Here is a 21,393-nt window from a genome sequence, read left to right as displayed (position 1 = left end):
GGGGGAACAGACCGTAAGTACCATTTCCAAAGCACAGTTTTCCACTGGCGTCTCTCCCAGGCTGCACTCGCTACTTATACAACTTTTAATGGAAAGATCGTTAACAGCCCCATGGAATGACAACCTGCCCTGTCCGTCTCTCACTCCCCGAACACAGTTTTCTGGCTACCAGTAAAAGGAAAGGCGTCATCCTAGCCCATCTGTTTTGACACTCAGTGGGAGTACAGCCATTGCATTCCTTTCTCGAGGGACATACATGACCGTGGACATGCCGCCCCAGGGATTCCATGCTACAGACATATGTGTGCATACGCAAGCCGATTGCCTCTGCTGGTGGCCAGACAGTGCCCATCACTTCTCTGGACTTTCAGCCAGACATTTTAAACAGCCCAAAGGTTGCCAATTTCACAAAGAATTAACAGCATCTTTATTTTCTTTCACTTGGACCCTATCAACAAAAGCCCACTCCTGACAGAGAACCAATATCATCCGATTCCTTGATGATTTCTAGCGCCTCTTCAGCCCTCTCAGCGCAGGTCAGCTCGTCCAATGAACGGCCGACACTCGTGCCGCGCCGGACCGTTCTTGCCTATTAACTGGAACAAGCCCCGGGGAAGACAGACTCACTCGACATCGACGCCCAAGAGAAATCAACAATCCTCAATGCCACCACCACAAACTGAACTGCAGGTCAGAGGGCCTTCTCCCACTGCTTCAAATGCAACCCTTGGATCCCTGTCCATGCATAAGTATACCTCAAAGGGTGAAAGGCTCTTTCCAAGCACATCCTGTTGTTCATTACCAGAGGTCACAGCCAAGGCTCTTCATAACTGTTTAACAACCGTGGACTGAAGAAGACTCGACATAATCATTCTATAGCCGAAAAGCATTGATGTCATATATATATATACATTAGAAACCATGCGTGGGATACACTTGGGCCCTCCAAAGGGTAAGAAAGCACTAAGGTATACAATTCAACATAGTGACTATGAGTTGTAATGCAGCACCACAAATAAACTACTAATGTTTATTTTACCCAGGACCATTCCTTCTGGCTAATCCACATCTACATTTGTGGAAAAACTCCAAAATGTATATGAAAATAAAGGTGTGCTCACTGACACACAGACTTTCATATTGTGCACGTGCAATGATGATATGAATCCATATTGCATTGTGTTTATTTAAATATTGTACATGTATCTAGATGGGTGACATGGATCGAAGGAACTGGGACGTTTTAACCTGTGCTGTTCCTCATACGCTTTTGCAGGCTGCGTGTGAGTGATCACGATATAAAAGGGCTGAATATTTCTTTTACCCAGGACCATTCCTTCTGGCTAATCCACATCTACATTTGTGGAAAAAACCCAAAATGTATATGAAAATAAAGGTGTGCTCCCTGAGACATAGACTTTCATAAGCCTCGGCCATGTAAGCAGTAAATAATCAATTGTTCGTCAACTACATTGTGCTTTATAAAATTGTAAGCATCAGGAAAACTCGCCAAAACAATCTAGTGTCTAAAAGATAAAAACAGGCTCCGGTCTATGGATTTTCCACAGCTCCAAGCCTACATGTACGGGGCCCCCATACCACAAGTCCTTCCCCCTATCACTAGGGCAGTCCTATTGGCTTGGCGTACTGCCCTGCGCCATACGAAATGGGATGGGAAGCTTACCCAACATACACCCCTGTGGCATGGTGCCTGGCTGCATGAGACTTCAACTCTCCGGGACTTTCGTCAATGGGACCGCATTGGGATCTCGCTTCTCGGGGACATCTGGGTTGGGGACCACATCAGGGCCTTCGCAGATTTGCAGCAGCGCTACTCCCTCCACACCTCCCAGTTTTACAAATACCTGCAGCTTCGGCACACCCTCAATGCGCACATTACGTCTCCCACCTCCCTCCCTGAATTCAGTCCCCTCGAGGCCCAAGTAATGATGTGGAACCTAGGTAAAGGAGGGGTGTCACGGATCTACCGCTCCCTAGTGAACAATGGACCCGCAAACCTAGACTCACTGCACGTCCGTTGGAAGGTTGGCTGGGCCCCTTGGAGGATGTAGACTGGCTCTCCTGGCTCCTAAGACCTTGACGACCTCGTCCAAACTGCGCCTAATTCAACTCTACTGCTTGCATATGGCATATCTAACTCCTGCAGGTTTGTACAGAGCTCGACTGTGGCCCTCCCCGACTTGCACACGATGCGACCACACTCCAGCTGACTTTTTACCATATGGTCTGGCAGTGCCCCGCCATTGCGTCATTCTGGGAGGGTGTGGAACTGGAGCTTACACAGACCTTGGGGTGGGTAGTTCCCCATGATCCATTATGTTTGATTTTAGGTGTGTTTGATGGACAAGCACTTTCTTGGGACTGCAGTGGCGGTGGCGAAATGGGACATTCCGGCACTATGGTCTCAGGCCAAGCCTCCTACTGTACAGAAGTGGAGACGGGGGGTGGACTGGTGCGGGACCCAAGAGGAACCCCTCTTCGAGGCCCGGGGTTGCCCTGAACTATTCGAAAAGATCTGGGGTAAATGGTTCAATCTATTGTCTTGATTGGTGTGTGTGCTCCTATGTGTTGCGATAAACTTGCACAAGAGTCTTGTCTGGAGCCTGCTACACGCGTCTATGTCGTCACCCTTACTGTTAATAATCATCGAGGTAATGTGCCTGATTTTGCTGTCAATGTAAATGTGTGGTTTCTTCTAAATATCAATAAACTTGATTATCAAAAAAAAGATAAAAACAGGCTTTTGTGCGGAATCTCAAGCTCACCCTTGGTAGCTTGGCACAAGCAGCACAGCCAGCACTAAAGAAAAATGAATATGGTACACATACACCCATAGTGAAACAGTATCACAGTTAAGAAGAAGCTGACTTACACAAAAGTTTCTGGATGTTGAAATCCAACAGCGGAGAAAGGCTGGCCACTTTGACATTGCACCACAGCAGGTTCTCTAACCCCTGTGGCTCCGCTTACTGGTCAACATAACCGTCTTCCCCATGGGAACTCTATGGTATATGCTGTGTAGTGTTTGTGTAGATAGAACTGAACATACAAATGTTTGCCCAAGTTAAACTCAAAGCAAGTATATATTTCTAATAATACGAGAAGAAGAAAGTTTCATTCACCTCCACTGTCATACTACAACTTTTCCAAATGTTTCTGAGCATCTTCGGATGAAAAAGAAGATTTTGTACCATATCTGCCCAAGATGCAGACTCAATCACCCAGACAACGATGGTAGGCATGTGCAGCACTACCTCTCAGTCCTCTTTGCTGCACTCCAAGTTTTAAGACCTCAATGCATAGCTGGTTGGTGCTCTACAGCATAATGATGCACCAATATGCTGATGGTACACAACTACACCTAAAAGTATGCTTTGCTTCAGACATCGAACCCCTCAATTAATATCAATCTAGGTTTTGTAAAGCACAGCAAATCACCAGTGAGGGTCTCGATGTGCTCAAACACTGCCCCTCAAACACTGCCTGCACATCACACAGATGTGGATGTTAAGCCCCTACCTGAAGTTTAACCCAACCAAGACAGAATTCCTGTTACTTGACAAGAAGAAGAAACAGTACAAACCTGGCTTAATGATCAGTCTGGACTGCCCGGTTATAGTCACCTACTGGTTTGAAATTCTAGCCCAGCTTAAAAGGCACGATGGGGAGGGATATCCCAGGCACAGTCAATGCGTGTGCTCAGGCTCCTCCCTGAGAACCCGAAACAACAACTTAGCAGGCGCTTTACAATACTAGGCCTCATGGTGGCGAAAAGGCACATAGCGATTCACTAACTGGGTTCGCGACCCACGACAAGGGAAGCTTGGGAGAAGGATTTGCTGGAATGGGGGAGGGCAGAAGAGGCACATATGAGGAGGACCAGGAGGGATGAGAAAGAGCAAGATGTCCTGTTAGCCTGGAATGCAATGACGCAAGCACTACTGGAGCCCCTTAGTCAGGATCACTCTAACCCTGACCAACTGAGCGGGCTGGCAGTTGAACCACAATGGGTTGGGGTTGCCTGAGATCTTGAACATAATAGTGAACTATGCTTTGAGGGTTTATGACTATACTAAGAACAGCAGTCAGGACTTCACACAAGATGTGCTCAATGAAATACACGGAAGCTACAGGGGGTGGGTATGGGTGGGAGGGATGTTGTAAATACCAGAACAGTTCTCTGGGAACTGTGAATGTTGAATGGATAAAAACATGTTATTTTTGTTCTTCCAGGGTCCACACTGGGATATTATATTATATATTTATACGGTACCATTGTAGATTCGAACGAAGGACTGATAAACTTTGCCAGTATTGGGGCCTTTTATCTTGAACACAATCCCCCTTTGTGTCATGGATGTTTGTCATATCCTATTATTGTATGTGGTGTTACGATGTATGCTAGAACGTATCCTGTATGTAAATAAAAAATGTCAATAAAATAATTAATTTAAAAAAAAAAAAACCTGGCTTTATGACCTTAACCTCAACTTTCACCAAATACCAAGTCACCTGGATTTATCTTGCCCATCAACCTCATCCTCAGTAAACACATTGCCAAAAAAACATAGACGAGCTGGTATCACCTCTATCCTCTAAAGTAAGTCAAACCATATTTTCCAGAAAGCGACTTTAACACGGTTGTTCAACCCCTCAGTTGGTGGCAGGCCCCGCTCCAGGGCCTCCCAGACTCCACACTGCCGGATTATCCCTTAAGGACATCCTATATGCTGCAGCACTTCCCATTCAGGGCCTGAAGAAACATGATCACATCAGCCCCATCCTAATGGAACTCCATGGCTCCCCTTGCTGGCACACACCATTTTCAAACCAGCTGCATCATTTACTAAGCTGTCATGACCAGCAACTTTGCTAATTTTGTAGAAGGGTATGCCCAGACATGGGTCCCGTACTCTCCATTCCACTGGAGTCAAGCAAGCCTGTCTGATGAGGGATGATACCCCGAAAACGGTCCCAGGATGCTTGTTTCGGGCCCAGGGAGGACCTGGCCTGGCAGTTCGGGCTGGTCTGTTCCCATGGGGAACAGGGTTCAGACTGATTGCATATGGCTGGGTTTAAACTGGGATGGCGTGGGGAGCAAAAAACGATGGATTGGGGTGAATGTTTGACACTGTTCAGAATTCTGTCCATCAATTGTGGGTTTTTTGCACATTCAACTGCCTGTCTGATGATAACAGCCGTTTGGTTATCATAAAAACACAAAAACACTTCTTACCATAGGCCACTCTATGAGCCCACACTACTCCTTCAATAATCCACAAGTTAAGGGGTGGTGTACAACTCATCCACCGCTTTCAGTGCTCTAGAGCTTGGTCAGGAATTTGATGCGCAACACAGAGGTAACTACAATGCAATCTGTATTTACTCTTTACTTCACAAGCCAAGGTGGAATACCTTTGATAAGGCAGAGTTTTATACTACCAACGTTGTCAATTGTGTTGGTCTGTATTTCGTGTTGAAGGGCACATTAGAACGCCAGCAGAAATGGCTCTTTAACTACATGCAAATATTTGCTGTTATAACTTAGACATGTGCTCTCTGCGAATGGAGCACAGAAATGAACGATGCTTTATGCTAATTTTCAAATTCAACATTCTAATGTATGTTTAGGTTTATGTATTCATGAACAAAACGCATAATAATACAAGATCAGCAGTGGTGCATGAGCCCCCCCCCCCTCCCCCCGCCCAGGTGACGGTGTGATAATCAGCCATAAATGATCAAAACATGCACCCCAAACGTCAATTAAAAAGACTGTGGCCGAAAAAGGAAGGGACGGGCCATCAAAATGTTTCTAGGTGGGAATGACTGGTGAAAAACATCTGTGTCATACACGCATATCCATGTTGTCAGGGATTCAAACAGAGGAACAGTTGCTGGTATCATCACAAAATGGCTTACCGCACTGGGTGCTGGGGGAGAGCAGCAGGCCAGCCGAATGGAAGTGTTCACTGTGGTTAGCTGCTCGCTCAGGCTCTCCACCTCCCTCTGGGCCGCCTCGGCTCTCTGCAAAATGCAAACAAAACTAGATTTCTGTTCAGCTGTACACTTTATCAAGCCAGGCAATGATGTCCTTAAATGTCAGAAAAGGTACCCGCCGCAGCAAGGCACACATAATGGGTTTCCTGAGGCTGTGGACAAAAGGGAGGGAACGAATGCTCATGAAATCAAGGATTTTGATGACGTTTTCTATTTATGTATATATTTATTTTGATGTTTTGTATCGCACCAACATGCACCCTCCTACCACTTGGCAGCACTGTGCACTGTCAAACACAGCAGTGCATGCACTTGGGTATGGTTGCATGCCACCATATCGCAGTCATGCTGCATCCACAATATCCACTACCAGCATACCACCAGGATAGGTATTGGTAGGTGAGCATAGATTTACTTAACGCCACATCGTGTCACCATGACGATATAGTGGAAGTGGACACTGTGGTTGCATTAGTTTAGTAGGTTGCTCTTTGGAGCACGATATAGTGAGCGCCGCACCCTTCCAACTGCAGATACATTCTAAGTGTGTGGTTAATAAGACCAAGTTAAACAGCTGCATTTAATACCAGGGCTGATGGACATTGTACAAATATTGACCTTAGAAGGTCATTGGGGACGTATGGAAGAGTTATTAGTCGCCACAGACCAATGGTCGCACAACCAAGGCATTGAATAGTCCATATATACATAATCCACCTGTCCTTCGTTTTTTACTCAGATTCTGTCAGTGAAACTGAACCACACAAAAGCATTACCAACTTCATAAAGAGAATTGTAAGAAACTCTAAGACAACGTGAAACTTTGACTTTGGACAGTTACTAACATTTCAGCTGCAAAATGTTCTCTTTCGGGTAAAATTCGCCTGGGCTTTACTATTCGAAGACAAAAATGCATGCATACATGTAAGTCCTGACAGTGGTCTGACTCGTGATTTCAGTCTAGACCAGGAGTGAGGCTGAGGGAAATGATTACAATCAGTGATTGAGATAATCTCCCCGAGGTGGCACAAATAGGTCTTGAGATCCTGTTATGAACAAAAGAAGGACTCCCGCCTGCGGATCATCTCCATCTTGGAAGCAGGCTGTTTCGGGATCTGAAGGAAGAACCAATGACAGAAGGCATATCTGGCGAGGCTATGATTTGTCTGCGATGAGACACAAATATTTTAAAGAACCATGGCACTTGTGTTTTTTCCTGAGCGGGCCATACCCCTCTTCTTTCTGCGTCTCATGTCACTGCGATGCCTCCAACAGATGCCCAAACCAAGACTCAGCTGAGTAAAACATACTTCTTTGAAGGATTTGCTAGGGATTTCTTCCTCTTCGCAATTTTAACCTAGGTTATGAACTATACTCCTGTCAAACTTTTAAGGATATATCTTTTGTCACATCAAAATATTTTGACAATGAGAAGGGATTTTAGGGGAGGGCTAAAACTCTGAAGTCAGGCGCTTTGCAATAAAATGACAAGAAAGAAAAATATACTTATTCTGGAGTGTACAATTAGCAACGAATTGTTCTGCTAATACCACCTCCTCCTCTGTAATTAAAATTACAACACATGCATTCAGACTTGAAGCTTAAGGTTAGAATTACAACCTATTAATGCCCCTTTTCAACCACTAATTTGGTTTACAGCTGTGATTTTGTGTAGTAGTCGTCACACTTCAGGGGACCTTTTCAGTGCCACATGAGCAATTCTGAATAAACAGTAACCATTCCAACCTTCGATTAAAGTGCGGCCTTTTACGTGTATGAAATTATGGCGTTCTTCACCTCCCCCAGGCTAAGCAAATCCCGACATATGGAAACCAGTGCACCAATACTGCACGGATACAGCTTGGTGAATAGTTTTTGCGAAGTACGCTTTACACGAGTATTTACTTATTTGTATTGTGCCATCCTGGAGCATGTTCTGCTCTCAGTTTGATTGCTTTAGAACCCAGTGCCAGAGGCACTGTCCTTCCTGTGACATCCCGTAGGGCCTGATTTAGATTTTGGTGTGCGGGTTACTTCGTGATAAACACTGACGATTAGCCCGTCCGTCTTATTTCAAGTGCCATAGAATATAATGCACGTGTAATACGGTGGACAGGATATCCATCATGTTTGTAACGTTGTAACCTGGTTTGATAAACCATAAATCAGGCTCTTAGTTTCACTTTGTTTTCTGATATATTAGAGTGTAGTCCTATTGTCTGTCCTGAGCACCTCCTGGTTGGAGATTAGCCGCATGAAGAGTGTAGTCATATTGTCTGTCCTGAGCACCTCCTGGTTGGAGATTAGCTGCATGAAGAGTGTAGTCTTATTGTCTGTCCCGAGCACCTCCTGGTTGGAGATTAGCTGTATGAAGAGTGTAGTCATATTGTCTGTCCCGAGCACCTCCTGGTTGGAGATTAGCTGTATGAAGAGTGTAGTCATATTGTCTGTCCTGAGCACCTCCTGGTTGGAGATTAGCTGTAAGAAGAGTGTAGTCATATTGTCTGTCCTGAGCACCTCCTGGTTGGAGATTAGCTGTATGGAGAGTGTAGTCATATTGTCTGTCCTGAGCACCTCCTGGTTGGAGATTAGCTGTATGAAGAGTGTAGTCATATTGTCTGTCCTGAGCACCTCCTGGTTGGAGATTAGCTGTATGAAGAGTGTAGTCATATTGTCTGTCCTGAGCACCTCCTGGTTGGAGATTAGCCGCATGAAGAGTGTAGTCATATTGTCTGTCCTGAGCACCTCCTGGTTGGAGATTAGCTGTATGAAGAGTGTAGTCATATTGTCTGTCCTGAGCACCTCCTGGTTGGAGATTAGCTGCATGAAGAGTGTAGTCATATTGTCTGTCCTGAGCACCTCCTGGTTGGAGATTAGCTGTAAGAAGAGTGTAGTCATATTGTCTGTCCTGAGCACCTCCTGGTTGGAGATTAGCTGTAAGAAGAGTGTAGTCATATTGTCTGTCCTGAGCACCTCCTGGTTGGAGATTAGCTGTATGAAGAGTGTAGTCATATTGTCTGTCCTGAGCACCTCCTGGTTGGAGATTAGCTGTATGGAGAGTGTAGTCATATTGTCTGTCCTGAGCACCTCCTGGTTGGAGATTAGCTGTATGGAGAGTGTAGTCATATTGTCTGTCCCGAGCACCTCCTGGTTGGAGATTAGCTGTATGAAGAGTGTAGTCATATTGTCTGTCCTGAGCACCTCCTGGTTGGAGATTAGCTGCATGAAGAGTGCAGTCATATTGTCTGTCCTGAGCACCTCCTGGTTGGAGATTAGCTGCATGAAGAGTGTAGTCATATTGTCTGTCCTGAGCACCTCCTGGTTGGAGATTAGCTGTATGAAGAGTGTAGTCATATTGTCTCTCCCGAGCACCTCCTGGTTGGAGATTAGCTGTATGAAGAGTGTAGTCATATTGTCTCTCCCGAGCACCTCCTGTCTGGAGATTAGCTGTATGAAGAGTGTAGTCATATTGTCTGTCCCGAGCACCTCCTGGTTGGAGATTAGCTGTATGAAGAGTGTAGTCATATTGTCTGTCCCGAGCACCTCCTGGTTGGAGATTAGCTGTATGAAGAGTGTAGTCATATTGTCTGTCCCGAGCACCTCCTGGTTGGAGATTAGCTGTATGAAGAGTGTAGTCATATTGTCTGTCCCGAGCACCTCCTGGTTGGAGATTAGCTGTATGAAGAGTGTAGTCATATTGCCTGTCCCGAGCACCTCCTGGTTGGAGATTAGCTGTATGAAGAGTGTAGTCATATTGTCTGTCCCGAGCACCTCCTGGTTGGAGATTAGCTGCATGAAGAGTGTAGTCATATTGTCTGTCCCGAGCACCTCCTGGTTGGAGATTAGCTGTATGAAGAGTGTAGTCATATTGTCTCTCCTGAGCACCTCCTGGTTGGAGATTAGCTGTATGAAGAGTGTAGTCATATTGTCTCTCCCGAGCACCTCCTGGTTGGAGATTAGCTGTATGAAGAGTGTAGTCATATTGTCTCTCCCGAGCACCTCCTGTTTGGAGATTAGCTGTATGAAGAGTGTAGTCATATTGTCTGTCCCGAGCACCTCCTGGTTGGAGATTAGCTGTATGAAGAGTGTAGTCATATTGTCTGTCCCGAGCACCTCCTGGTTGGAGATTAGCTGTATGAAGAGTGTAGTCATATTGTCTGTCCCGAGCACCTTCTGGTTGGAGATTAGCTGTATGAAGAGTGTAGTCATATTGTCTGTCCCGAGCACCTCCTGGTTGGAGATTAGCTGTATGAAGAGTGTAGTCATATTGTCTGTCCCGAGCACCTCCTGGTTGGAGATTAGCTGTATGAAGAGTGTAGTCATATTGTCTGTCCTGAGCACCTCCTGGTTGGAGATTAGCTGTATGGAGAGTGTAGTCATATTGTCTCTCCCGAGCACCTCCTGGTTGGAGATTAGCTGTATGAAGAGTGTAGTCATATTGTCTGTCCTGAGCACCTCCTGGTTGGAGATTAGCTGTATGAAGAGTGTAGTCATATTGTCTGTCCTGAGCACCTCCTGGTTGGAGATTAGCTGTATGAAGAGTGTAGTCATATTGTCTGTCCTGAGCACCTCCTGGTTGGAGATTAGCTGTATGAAGAGTGTAGTCATATTGTCTGTCCCGAGCACCTCCTGGTTGGAGATTAGCTGTATGAAGAGTGTAGTCATATTGTCTGTCCCGAGCACCTCCTGGTTGGAGATTAGCTGTATGAAGAGTGTAGTCATATTGTCTGTCCTGAGCACCTCCTGGTTGGAGATTAGCTGTATGGAGAGTGTAGTCATATTGTCTCTCCCGAGCACCTCCTGGTTGGAGATTAGCTGTATGAAGAGTGTAGTCATATTGTCTGTCCTGAGCACCTCCTGGTTGGAGATTAGCTGTATGAAGAGTGTAGTCATATTGTCTGTCCTGAGCACCTCCTGGTTGGAGATTAGCTGTATGAAGAGTGTAGTCATATTGTCTGTCCTGAGCACCTCCTGGTTGGAGATTAGCTGTATGAAGAGTGTAGTCATATTGTCTGTCCTGAGCACCTCCTGGTTGGAGATTAGATGTATGAAGAGTGTAGTCATATTGTCTGTCCTGAGCACCTCCTGGTTGGAGATTAGCTGCATGAAGAGTGTAGTCATATTGTCTGTCCTGAGCACCTCCTGGTTGGAGATTAGCTGTAAGAAGAGTGTAGTCATATTGTCTGTCCTGAGCACCTCCTGGTTGGAGATTAGCTGTATGAAGAGTGTAGTCATATTGTCTGTCCTGAGCACCTCCTGGTTGGAGATTAGCTGTGAGAAGTCCTTCAGGATAAATTTGATTGCTCCGTGTTCAAGAATATTTATAATCAAGCCTTCCGTTTGAGAAGACCTGAGACTGTTCGTCAAAAGATCCTGTAACTCAGCACCTCAACGCTTGAGAGAAGAATCTGCCATGAAAAAGAACCGCTGATCCACAGCCTAAAGGTCTTTTCCCACATAAAAGATTATTCTGAGCTTCTAGCACGTTAGCGCTTGTTTGACACCAAAGGTGGTTGTTTCAGTTCATCCCATTTATCCTGTGACTTATTGCAATTCTCGGTTTATTTATCCTTCGAGAAGCCTCAATTGTAGGGGACATTGAGGAATCAATGAACGCAGAATGATGTCATCCTCAAGAGGACCTTGCATCTCTGGGTCATGATGCGTTGCTTGCAGTAGCTGTCTTGTGCTAAGGTTATCAGTCTTTCCTCCCTTTCTTCAGGGGGGGGGGGGGGGTCAGCTTTCATTGTGTCTGCACATATGTTTGCCCCTAGAAACGGAGCATGCTGAGGACTGACTTTTTCTCTTTGAGAGTCAACCTAATACTTTCAACAAGTTCAGGTTTTACGTTGACCCCTTGAGTAGCTTTGTGGCTGCGAGGAAGACTTGATATGCCAATCATATGGGCCTGAAAACACTCTCACACCGTGACATATTTGATGCATTTCAACTGGTTCTAGGCACTTTGTGGATAATCACAGAGTTGACCTGTGGCCAAATGGTCATGCCTTGAATTGGTAGTGTTCATCACCTACCATAAACCGCTTGTACTTTCTATATTATGGATGCATGGGAAACTGGAAGTAAGCATCTTCTGTGTTGAATGGAACCAGGTAATCTCCATGACTGATCCATATGTCTTGAAGCAAACCCATCCTGACACTCTGCTGCTTGATGAACTTGTTCAGAGGTTGAAGGTCCGAATTAGGGTGCCATTCCCAGACATCTTGCAGACATGGAAAAAACCTGAATAAAAATCTTTGTCACTGGCCTTTTTGCAGATATGCAAAGTAGTGTGATGATTTTTTATTGTAAATCTTTCAGGTGCAGCTGATGTTCCTTCCTTGGGGGCTTTGGTAGGGGCCTCAAAACGAATTCTATTGCGTTAACATACCATATGATTTCCAACAGAGAGCAATTGGATAAGATCTGATACCATCCTGGAAAGAAAGCTACCACTTTTCCCGCAACTGGAATGGGAAATGAGGGAAGTGGATCAGGGAGGCGTGTATGCCAGGGACAATCGTAGCCCTTGATAGATGAGGAGCCATTCGCTTTACATTGCCTGTGGCCTCCAGTCTGCCGTTTACAATACTGTGATGGAGACTGGAAGCGTAAGTAATAACGCAGATGGTATGGACGAAAATTGCTGGATGTCCCTGACCTTTTGCCATATAACAAGTGTCTACAGAATGGAACATTTTGCAGTTGAAGTACTCAGATATCTTGCCATTTTGGTATCCATTTTGATCCCCTCTTAGATCGGGCCAACATGCTTACAAAATAAATGCAGTCCATCGTAACACTCTGGACTGGATATATGGATAGAAGGATGTGCTTCTAAGCCAGCTGTGTCTTTGTAGAACTGCTTCTGTTGCCATTTGATGAAAGATTATATCACAATTATCAAGAGAGACAGCAATAAAGGCTGAAAAAGTATACTCTTCCTCTCTAAGAATTGATTTGACCTGTGCTTGACAGTCATCTTGTAACTTATCTAAAAGGAGGTCTATGTCATGCCTTAGTTTTGCTTGATAGGACTGCACTAGCATTTGCAATTTTGATAGCTGTTGCAGCAAAATCACTAACTGATTTGCTCATTGCGTTCAGGCAACAGCTCTTGTGGTTTGGTGGGACAACACACAGAGATGTGGGATTATGAAAATATTTTTGGGCTGCCGTCAGTATAGTCAAGTTGGTTATAATCTTTGTACACTATGTGCACGCTGCAAAAGACACCATGGGCCATATTACGTATTGGCATTGTTTGCGCCCAGTGCATCTTGGAAAAGGTGCGCTGGGCGCAAACAATGCCAATGCGCCCCATTATGGTGAATGTGCTGCTCCGTGTTTTTACAGTGCAGGCGGCACCCGCCTGCACTTTCAAAGGGGATTAGAGATCCCTTTGCAGGCGGGTGCAGTCAGTGACTGCACCCGCCTGCAAGGGGATGTCTGGGGGTCCATGAGACCCTCTTTACTCCCTGCAGAGGGCAGCTTCAAAGAGGCGCACGGACAGTGTGCCACCTTTTAAATGGCGCACTATCAGTGCGCCTCATGAGGTCTTCTTTGACTCTGCGCCAGCGTCTGTAATATGGCGCGGGCACAGAGTCAAAGGAATTCCCTCATTTGCATAGGGCACACCCCTATGCAAATGAGAGAACACCCTCTGTTGAAAGCGCTGGCGCTTTAAGTGCGCCAGCGCTATCGGTATTATAGAAGGGGACGCACAAGTGTCTGCTTCTATAATACCAAAGTGCCCCGGGGGCGCACAAAGTGGGCGCAAACGCCCGTTGCACCCCTGGGGCACCTTATGTAATACGGCCCCATGTGGAGATAACTCATCTAAGGGGACCATACTTGAATAATTACTTGCTCCATTGGAGGACCAAATGTTGTAGTTTGACATGGCATAATGTGATTTGAAGAAGCACTGAAGGACTAAACTCATTGGCTATGGCAACAATCAAAAACTGATATTTATGAGAAAATCATCAATAAAGAACTGAAAAACAACTACAACAACACACAGGACTCTTCTATTGTGGTCATTCGAAACGTGGAGTGTTGATTCATATTATCTGTGGGGCTTCACTGCCTTTGTGACCCATATGAAGGGCTGAGCAATATAGTCTGTATTGTACTTTGATGCAGTGTAATTACCCGGCAGGGGGGTCTATGGTGGTTGGTCCCTCTTTGTCGGGCACCCATTAACTTCATAATTTAGTTCATAACTAAGCAAATACATTTGGTGATAAGTGCGGTGTCAGCTGCTCCAGCCATCTTTTGTAAATCATTTATTGGTTTTAATCTGTTTCAAAAGGAATGAGGAACCTTATACTTTTTCGTCAGATGGGCAACTAAGGTATACTGTTGCCAGATTACACATGCATGTTAACCCCACTTCTTCGAGTCTAACATAGGAATAGATCTAATGGATCGATTTGACTTGTCCTTAAATTAAAAAAGGAAAGTGGTATTTTTAACAGAGGTTATTGGTGAATTACATTTTTGTGAGGTCTGGTCAAGTAAGCAATGGAAGGTGTATATTGTTAAGTGCATATTCCAGGGTTCCTGAACATCACCTTAGCCTCCTGTTTCATCATCACGGTGAGGATCATCATCTTTGTCAACTGAGATAGTATCTTGCTTGTTATGATGTCATTATGGATCTGTTCTGGACATTTAGGTTGGTCAGCAGCAGATACAAGTGGAGTAGGTAATGTAGATGGGTCTGACGGAAGCATGGGTTGAATTTGAACTGGTTGTGCAGGGGCAGTCGATAGTGGCACTTGAGGAGGCAAACTAGGTTATGATGAAGTTAAATAAAGTGCAGGAGGAGGTAATTGGTTACTAAAGACTTAATTAATCATTTAATAAAGTCCAAAAATTCATAGAGACTTCATCTCATGGGTGTTTCAAGAAAGTTTGAGTGGATTCAGAAAATGATGTCACCTTTTATCAAAATGGAGACATCTTTGGTAATCATGCTCTTCCTCGGAATTGCCAGGAACATAGAGGTTGTCCAAGTTATGAAGACCCTCTACCTGAAGACCAGATCGAGATTAGACATCATCATTATAGTAAGAATAGTCAGCAAACTGGCAGTCACCACCGTGAAGAGCCTTGTCCCTGAACTCACCTTTACCTGAAGAAGTCATCTATGATGTGTGAAGGCAGCTCAGAAGTAATTCTAATGAATTAAATGGCGGGCAACACTGGTTCTTAGTTTCACTTTGTTTTCTGATATATTAAGAGTGTAGTCATATTGCCGACACAGGGCTCTCGGGAAAGGTCAGAGTTAGTGTCATCAAAATAGCCGTCGCTGACAAGGTTTGTCGATGAAGAAGTTATAGACAAATGGTCATTGTCGAAATGATGGTCTTCGTCAACAGGATGGTCTTCATCAATGATGCAGACCTGGCAGGCAAAGGGCCAGTGGGGATCTCTAGACAAAGTGATCATCAATTGCACGGTTATCCAAAGTGGATCCTTCATCAATAATGTAAATGACAAGTGTAGCTTATCCATAGCCATGGACAAAGACACCTTTGATGAGGCTCACCAACAAGGAAACTGCTTCTGAGGAAATGTCATATATCACCAGAAGTTGTAGAAGACCTGGACTGCATGCCAATGGTGTTGCTTTCAAAGCTCAACCACTCAGGCACAAAACAGCTGATTACTTTCTGTAACTGGAGATGAGGAGAAGTTCCAAGGAGAGGAATGGCCCCACAATAAACAGTTTTTCAAGGAAAAGAGTAGAACTCCATGAGTTTGCTTTTGTCTGATTGACATGTGGTAGAATTTCTGAACTTTGAAACCTTCACTATGGAAAGTTGGAGCTCTGAATCTATCCACCTCAGTGGCCAGAGTCAGGGTCATAAAATGAGATGTATGGGCTATATATAGTCCATGTCTGTTTCCATGGTATTTTTGAGGCTGTACACTACTGAGGGTTCCCAGCCTGATGACAATGGAGTATGTTTTTAATATCGTCGAAAACCAGTACCCTCATCAACTAACTGAAATAACTCATCAACTAATAGTTTTGCTCAATATCAAAATGATTGTATTTCATTGAGCTACATGGGCCATGTTGGCTTCTTCTGGATTCATCTGCTATTGCTTTTGTTGGTTAGTATTATTAGAATGACTGCAATAAACTCATCTTGCATTTTTAATTTTAGGATGTACAGGCTGGTATATTTCAGAAATAAGGGTACTCTATATGGGTAAAACATTACTTTTCATTTACAAGTACAGTTCATGAAACGATAAATCTTTCCAAAATCCAAAATAGGGATGAAAGATTGCTCACGAGTAAGTCAGGGTAAGGACGCTTGTTCTGTGTTCATTCAATTAACATGAATTATGTTCTTCCGCATATCACTGCGTGTATTATTTGCCTGACCTTTCCTAACCAGCCACTGTGTGAAGGGAGTATTTAATTCGCTATTCTATGCCTGATCCGGGGGCCATCTTTGGGAGGGATTTGAAGTATCTTAAGCACTTAAGCTTGGGGATATTTGGCAGAGAAAAATAGTGATTTATTCTAAAGTAGCTAGTCCATAATGAACATGCTTTAAGATGCTAGTATGGGGGGTTTAGAATAAAAGATGTCTTGCTTATTACAGGAAACGTAGAACTCTATTAGGGGTACGGTTACATTCTGCATATAATAAATGTCTTGTTAAGATTGCTATTTATCTCCGAGCAATGGGCGAGTTTGAAATTTCTCATAAAACTGTAACAGTGACCCAAAATATGGTGGGGTTATCTGATAATGTGATTGATTCCTTTCCCAGAGACTCAGAGATAACTACTGTACTTTTATAAAAGCGACTACGTCTTTGTTATAATCTACGCTCTGTGTTGCAAAGTGTTAAAAAATAAAAGGTGATTTTACACAACAACAAAAAATGGAAATACATAGGGAATTAAGGACAGACTTCCTCTTAGTGCAAGGTACAACCCCTGTTGCTGCTGGGAAGGTTGGCCCTTTAGGGACACTTCCCCACTACAGACCACAAAAGAGCTGCAGAGCAGGCAGGGAAAAGAGGCAGTGCTTTTTTTGGCCAAAGTCCAACTGTCTGTATTGATAGCGACCACCAACAGCATCGGTGGCATTTCTTCACCACATGAGAGTACGCAAGCATTGGTAAATCCAAAAGGGACCGCCTATGCAATTATTACTGGCTTTGTCAATGTGTTTTATCCATATTATACACCAGGGCGACTACTGAAGTATGGCTAGAAGTGAGTGGCGTAGAGTTGAGTGGTGTAGAGAGAAGTGTTGTAGCATAGAGTTTCGTGGAGTGGTGTAGAGTGTCATGGAGTGGTGTAGAGTGGAGTAGAGGGGAGGGGAGTGTCGTGGAGTGCCATGGAGAAAGTAGAATGGAGTGGAGTAGAGTGGAAGATGTGAACTGTAATAGAGTGTCGTATAATGGAGTAAAGCGGTGTGGACTGGTGTAGCGGGAGTTGTGTACAGTGGAGTGGTATATAGTGGAATAGAATTAAGTGGCATAGAGTGCCATGGAGGGAGTAGAGAGTCGTAGAGTGGAGGGATGTAGAGTGCCACAGAGTATGGTAGAGTGGCTTGGCATAGTGTGTGGTGAAGTGGCGTAGAGGGGAGTAAAGTGGCATGGAGTTGTGTAGAGGGAGTTGCATAGATTAGAGTGTCATAGAGTGGAGTGTCATAGAGTGTTACAGAGTAGAGTGTTGTGATGTTATAGAATGGAGTGGTGTTGAGTGGAGTAGTGAAGGAGAGTGGAGTAAAGTGGAGTAGTGTGTCATAGAGTCTGATGGATTACAGTGGCATGGAGTGGCATAGAGGGAGTTGAGTAGTGCCGTAGAGTGGCGTAGAGTGGAGTAGAGTGTTGTAGAGTGGAGTGGCATAGAGTGGAGCTGAGTGTCTTAAAGTGGAATAAAGTGGAGTGTCATTGAGAGGCGTAGAGCGAAATAAAATGTCATAGAGTGGAGTAGCATAGAGTGGAGTGAAGTGGCACAGAGTGGAGTGTCGTAGAGTGGAGTGGCCTAGACTGGAGTGTCGTAGTGTGGAGCGGCAGAAGTGGAAGGGCAAGAGTGGAGGAGCCTAGAGTGAAGGGGTGTGTCGTAGAGTGGAGCTGCGTGTCGTTGAGTAGAGTGGCGTATCAGAGTGGCGTAGAGTGGAGTGGTATTGAGTGGAGTGGCATGTCGTGGAGTAGAGTGGAGTGTTGTAGAAAAGTGTAGAGAAGCGTGTTGCAGAGTGGCATGTCGTTGAGTGTCTTAGAGTGGCGGGCATACAGTGGAGTGGCATAGAGGAGAGTGGCATGTCGTAGAGTAGAGGGGCATGTCGTGGAGTGGCGTAGATTGGAGTGGCGTGCTGTTGAGTGGAATGGAGTAGTGTGGATTACGTATGGTGTGGTAGCGCACTGCCATTACAGACAACTAATTTTCAGTTTAAATGACCATTACATTTGCACAGACATACAGTTCTACTGATAAAAGTATACAGTGCACAAATGGTGTGTGGAAATGTCATCACTTAGTGTATTGATTTGTTCTGACCATATTACAATATTTGTTTCCACCACACATCAGAATTACAAACAAATGTGCTTTATTTGTGTTTCCTAATTCTGATTTATTCCAAAATATCTGCACAGTTCATTTACAGACATTTACATTTTGCTGTGCGCTAAAAAAAAAGCCTATTCTTTTACAGCAAGAATGTCAAAAAATTCCTCTCACTTTGAAGTCAGAGAAAGAAAAGTAAACACCTAGATCTCTTGGAAGACAGAGCCTGATATTTTAACTTTGCCTTTGAATGCACAGCAAACGTGACAAGAACAGAACAAGAATTGAAAGGCCTGTTTAAAGAAAGCGAGCACTCGTGGAAAAATACAGTAAGCTGGCAATGCTCTAAGGAAGGAACAAACTCAAACTGGACATCATAAAACAAATAAAGCGAGTAAATAGAAAGCAAGCAGTTGTGAGTTACAAAACACAAAGCCAATGGTAAGCAATGGGTGGAATGCACTCCTAGGGAAGCTTTCAGAAGGTCCACAAGAAGTCTTTAGCAAAACAGGCAGCTGCACTGTCTGTAAGCTTCGACCTTAAAAGGAGGGAAGAAGGACAAAGTCCAAGATATAATGTGTTAAAGGTGTGAATGCTTCCCTTATTCTAACTCTTTATTTATGTAAAGTGCACCTCTCAAATCCCACCTTAAAGTTTCATCTATTTATTGTAGATCAGGCTCTCTTGCATCATTTGTTAACTGTTAGGATGAAAGATGCTAATTAAATATAATAAATGCATTGATGATTTATTTCCAAATTTGGTGATCCTTAAATACAAATGCACAAATATTATTTGTCTTGTCCGACGTCACAGAATGTAAAACTATAACTATGTGGCCCATGCAGGAATCAGTGCAGGTTACTGGCGGCCCATGCCAACTCTGTGGACAAGGGAAAATTACCTTCTCTTGGATATCTGATTTTAATAATAAGTTATTTTGTGCAGATATTTACGCAAGAGGATAAATTACAAAGGAAGATAAAATATTGAAAATAATAGCAACAGCCACAGATAACTGTGCTTTAAAGTTACTATTTTCAGCATCCATAAAACAAAGACAAGTGTGCAATACACACAGAAATTCAAGCAACAATTCAGTATAGATAAAGCATCCTAATATCAGATAAATGCATATGCAGCAGAATTCTGTGGAAGTAGGATACTAACCAATTCACTCCAGTCCCTTTTTTGCGGCCCTCTTACTATAATTTACCACTGCCTCCCATGCTTAACCCCTAAAAGCTCCTTCAAGAACATCTGCACTAATATTCTGAATGAGCACTTAACATCAATGAACTCAACCTCTGACTTCAAAACCAAAGATAAGACTCCCCAACTTCAGCCATACTGAGAATATGATAGTAGATGCTCATGATCCTCTAATGTTACACCCTGTCGACCCTGGTACATCCAGGAGCTAAATGACAGCCAACATGCCAGAAGCCAACAGGAGAAGAAACAACGGTGCTCGCAGCAAAAGGAGACCCATTGATCCCGCACACTTTCGGCTAAACACTCTTCCATGCCATGAACTACTGTGGGGAACCTGGACCGAGGCAACTACTCCAACATTCCAAAAAGAAAAGTACAGCAATCAACAACTTTTTCAAAAATGCCAGCACCAAAATCAGACAACATACATCTATACAGATAACATATACATACATACATAAAACATGGACGTAGCTGACCACAGCGCTATAATCCTTCAACATGTCCAAAAGGCCAGCTCATATGAAGGAAACATCATACCATTATCATCAACAGTGAAGTTAGCTGCCACTGCTCAACATCATCAATATCTCCCTCACTTACGATTCCCTCAAGAGCAGACAGATCCTATCTCTCCTAATGAAACCAAATTACTGTCCGATCACCCACCTACCAATTCTAGAGAAAATCATTGAAAAGGAAGCTGAAAACCAGATTATGAGAAGACTGAGAGGAATGCCCACCTTCAGGTTTATCATTCAAGGATTAGACCTGAATGTAACACAGCTATGGCAACATTCATGTGGCTGATGAGGCATTACAGGTCATGGGAACATAATACATTCATCCTGCTCTACCTTGCAGCATCATGAGACACTTCTGACCCCAAGCCCTTCTCATCCCCCTTGCCTTAAGAATGGTTTTAATTGTACTGTCCTGTAATGTTTGATGTCCTGCCTAAACAAGAGATTCCAGGCTGAGCAGATGAACTCCAGCAGGTCTACGCTCATGTCTTTATCTTGGAGTGTTCCCCAAAGCTCCATCCTCTCATCAATAATCTTTACCCTCTACATGAAACCCAACAGAGTCCTGCTAGACCGACAAGGATCTCAAAATCCATCTGCATACTACAACACTCAGTTCCGTCTGGAAAAATGACCTTCTGAAATGGTTGCCCCACAACACTTCCAGCATGGAATTCAAAGGTCCAAACCCAAGCTCAACCTAAAGACAGAACGTGTGTTCTTTGTCAATGACCACAATCAACAATAAATGAAAAGTTGACTAAAAGCAATGAATCTTGACGTCATCACTCCACAACTTATCCACGTTGGCAAATACCTGGGTTTCTATATTGGCATGAACCTCAACTTAAGAACACACATTGCTTCAACTACCGCCTCTAAAAAGTGAAGGTCTTTCTCCTGGAAGCACGTTTCTTAACATGTGTCCACCTTTGGTCCTATCCCATCTCCATTACACTTATGGTTGTAAAACATTGGATTTATGAATGAAAATCTGTTGAAAACCCACCAGTACTGCAGACTTTCGGAAGTCTTAGGTTTAGAGATAGGAGCAGAAACATGAATATTCACAAGAGAG

General features: G+C 44.0%; 1 protein-coding gene across 3 annotated transcripts in view; it reads right to left on the bottom strand.

Annotated features, from left to right (window-relative positions):
* The window catches only part of CUX2 (cut like homeobox 2), an 864,175-nt gene that overhangs the window by 124,059 nt on the left and 718,723 nt on the right, over positions 1 to 21,393 (bottom strand). For all 3 annotated transcript variants that reach the window (XM_085636433.1, XM_085636434.1, XM_085636435.1), the window contains one exon: positions 5,944 to 6,048. In XM_085636433.1, coding sequence (XP_085492559.1) covers positions 5,944 to 6,048 — 105 coding nt within the window. The remainder of the gene's footprint in view (positions 1 to 5,943; positions 6,049 to 21,393) is intronic.

Source organism: Triturus cristatus, chromosome 11, assembly GCF_964204655.1.
Source record: "Triturus cristatus chromosome 11, aTriCri1.1, whole genome shotgun sequence".
In the NCBI taxonomy this organism is placed as follows: domain Eukaryota; kingdom Metazoa; phylum Chordata; class Amphibia; order Caudata; family Salamandridae; genus Triturus; species Triturus cristatus.
The sequence above is the reverse complement of the archived record's forward strand: the minus strand, read 5'-3'. Positions and strand labels throughout refer to the sequence as shown.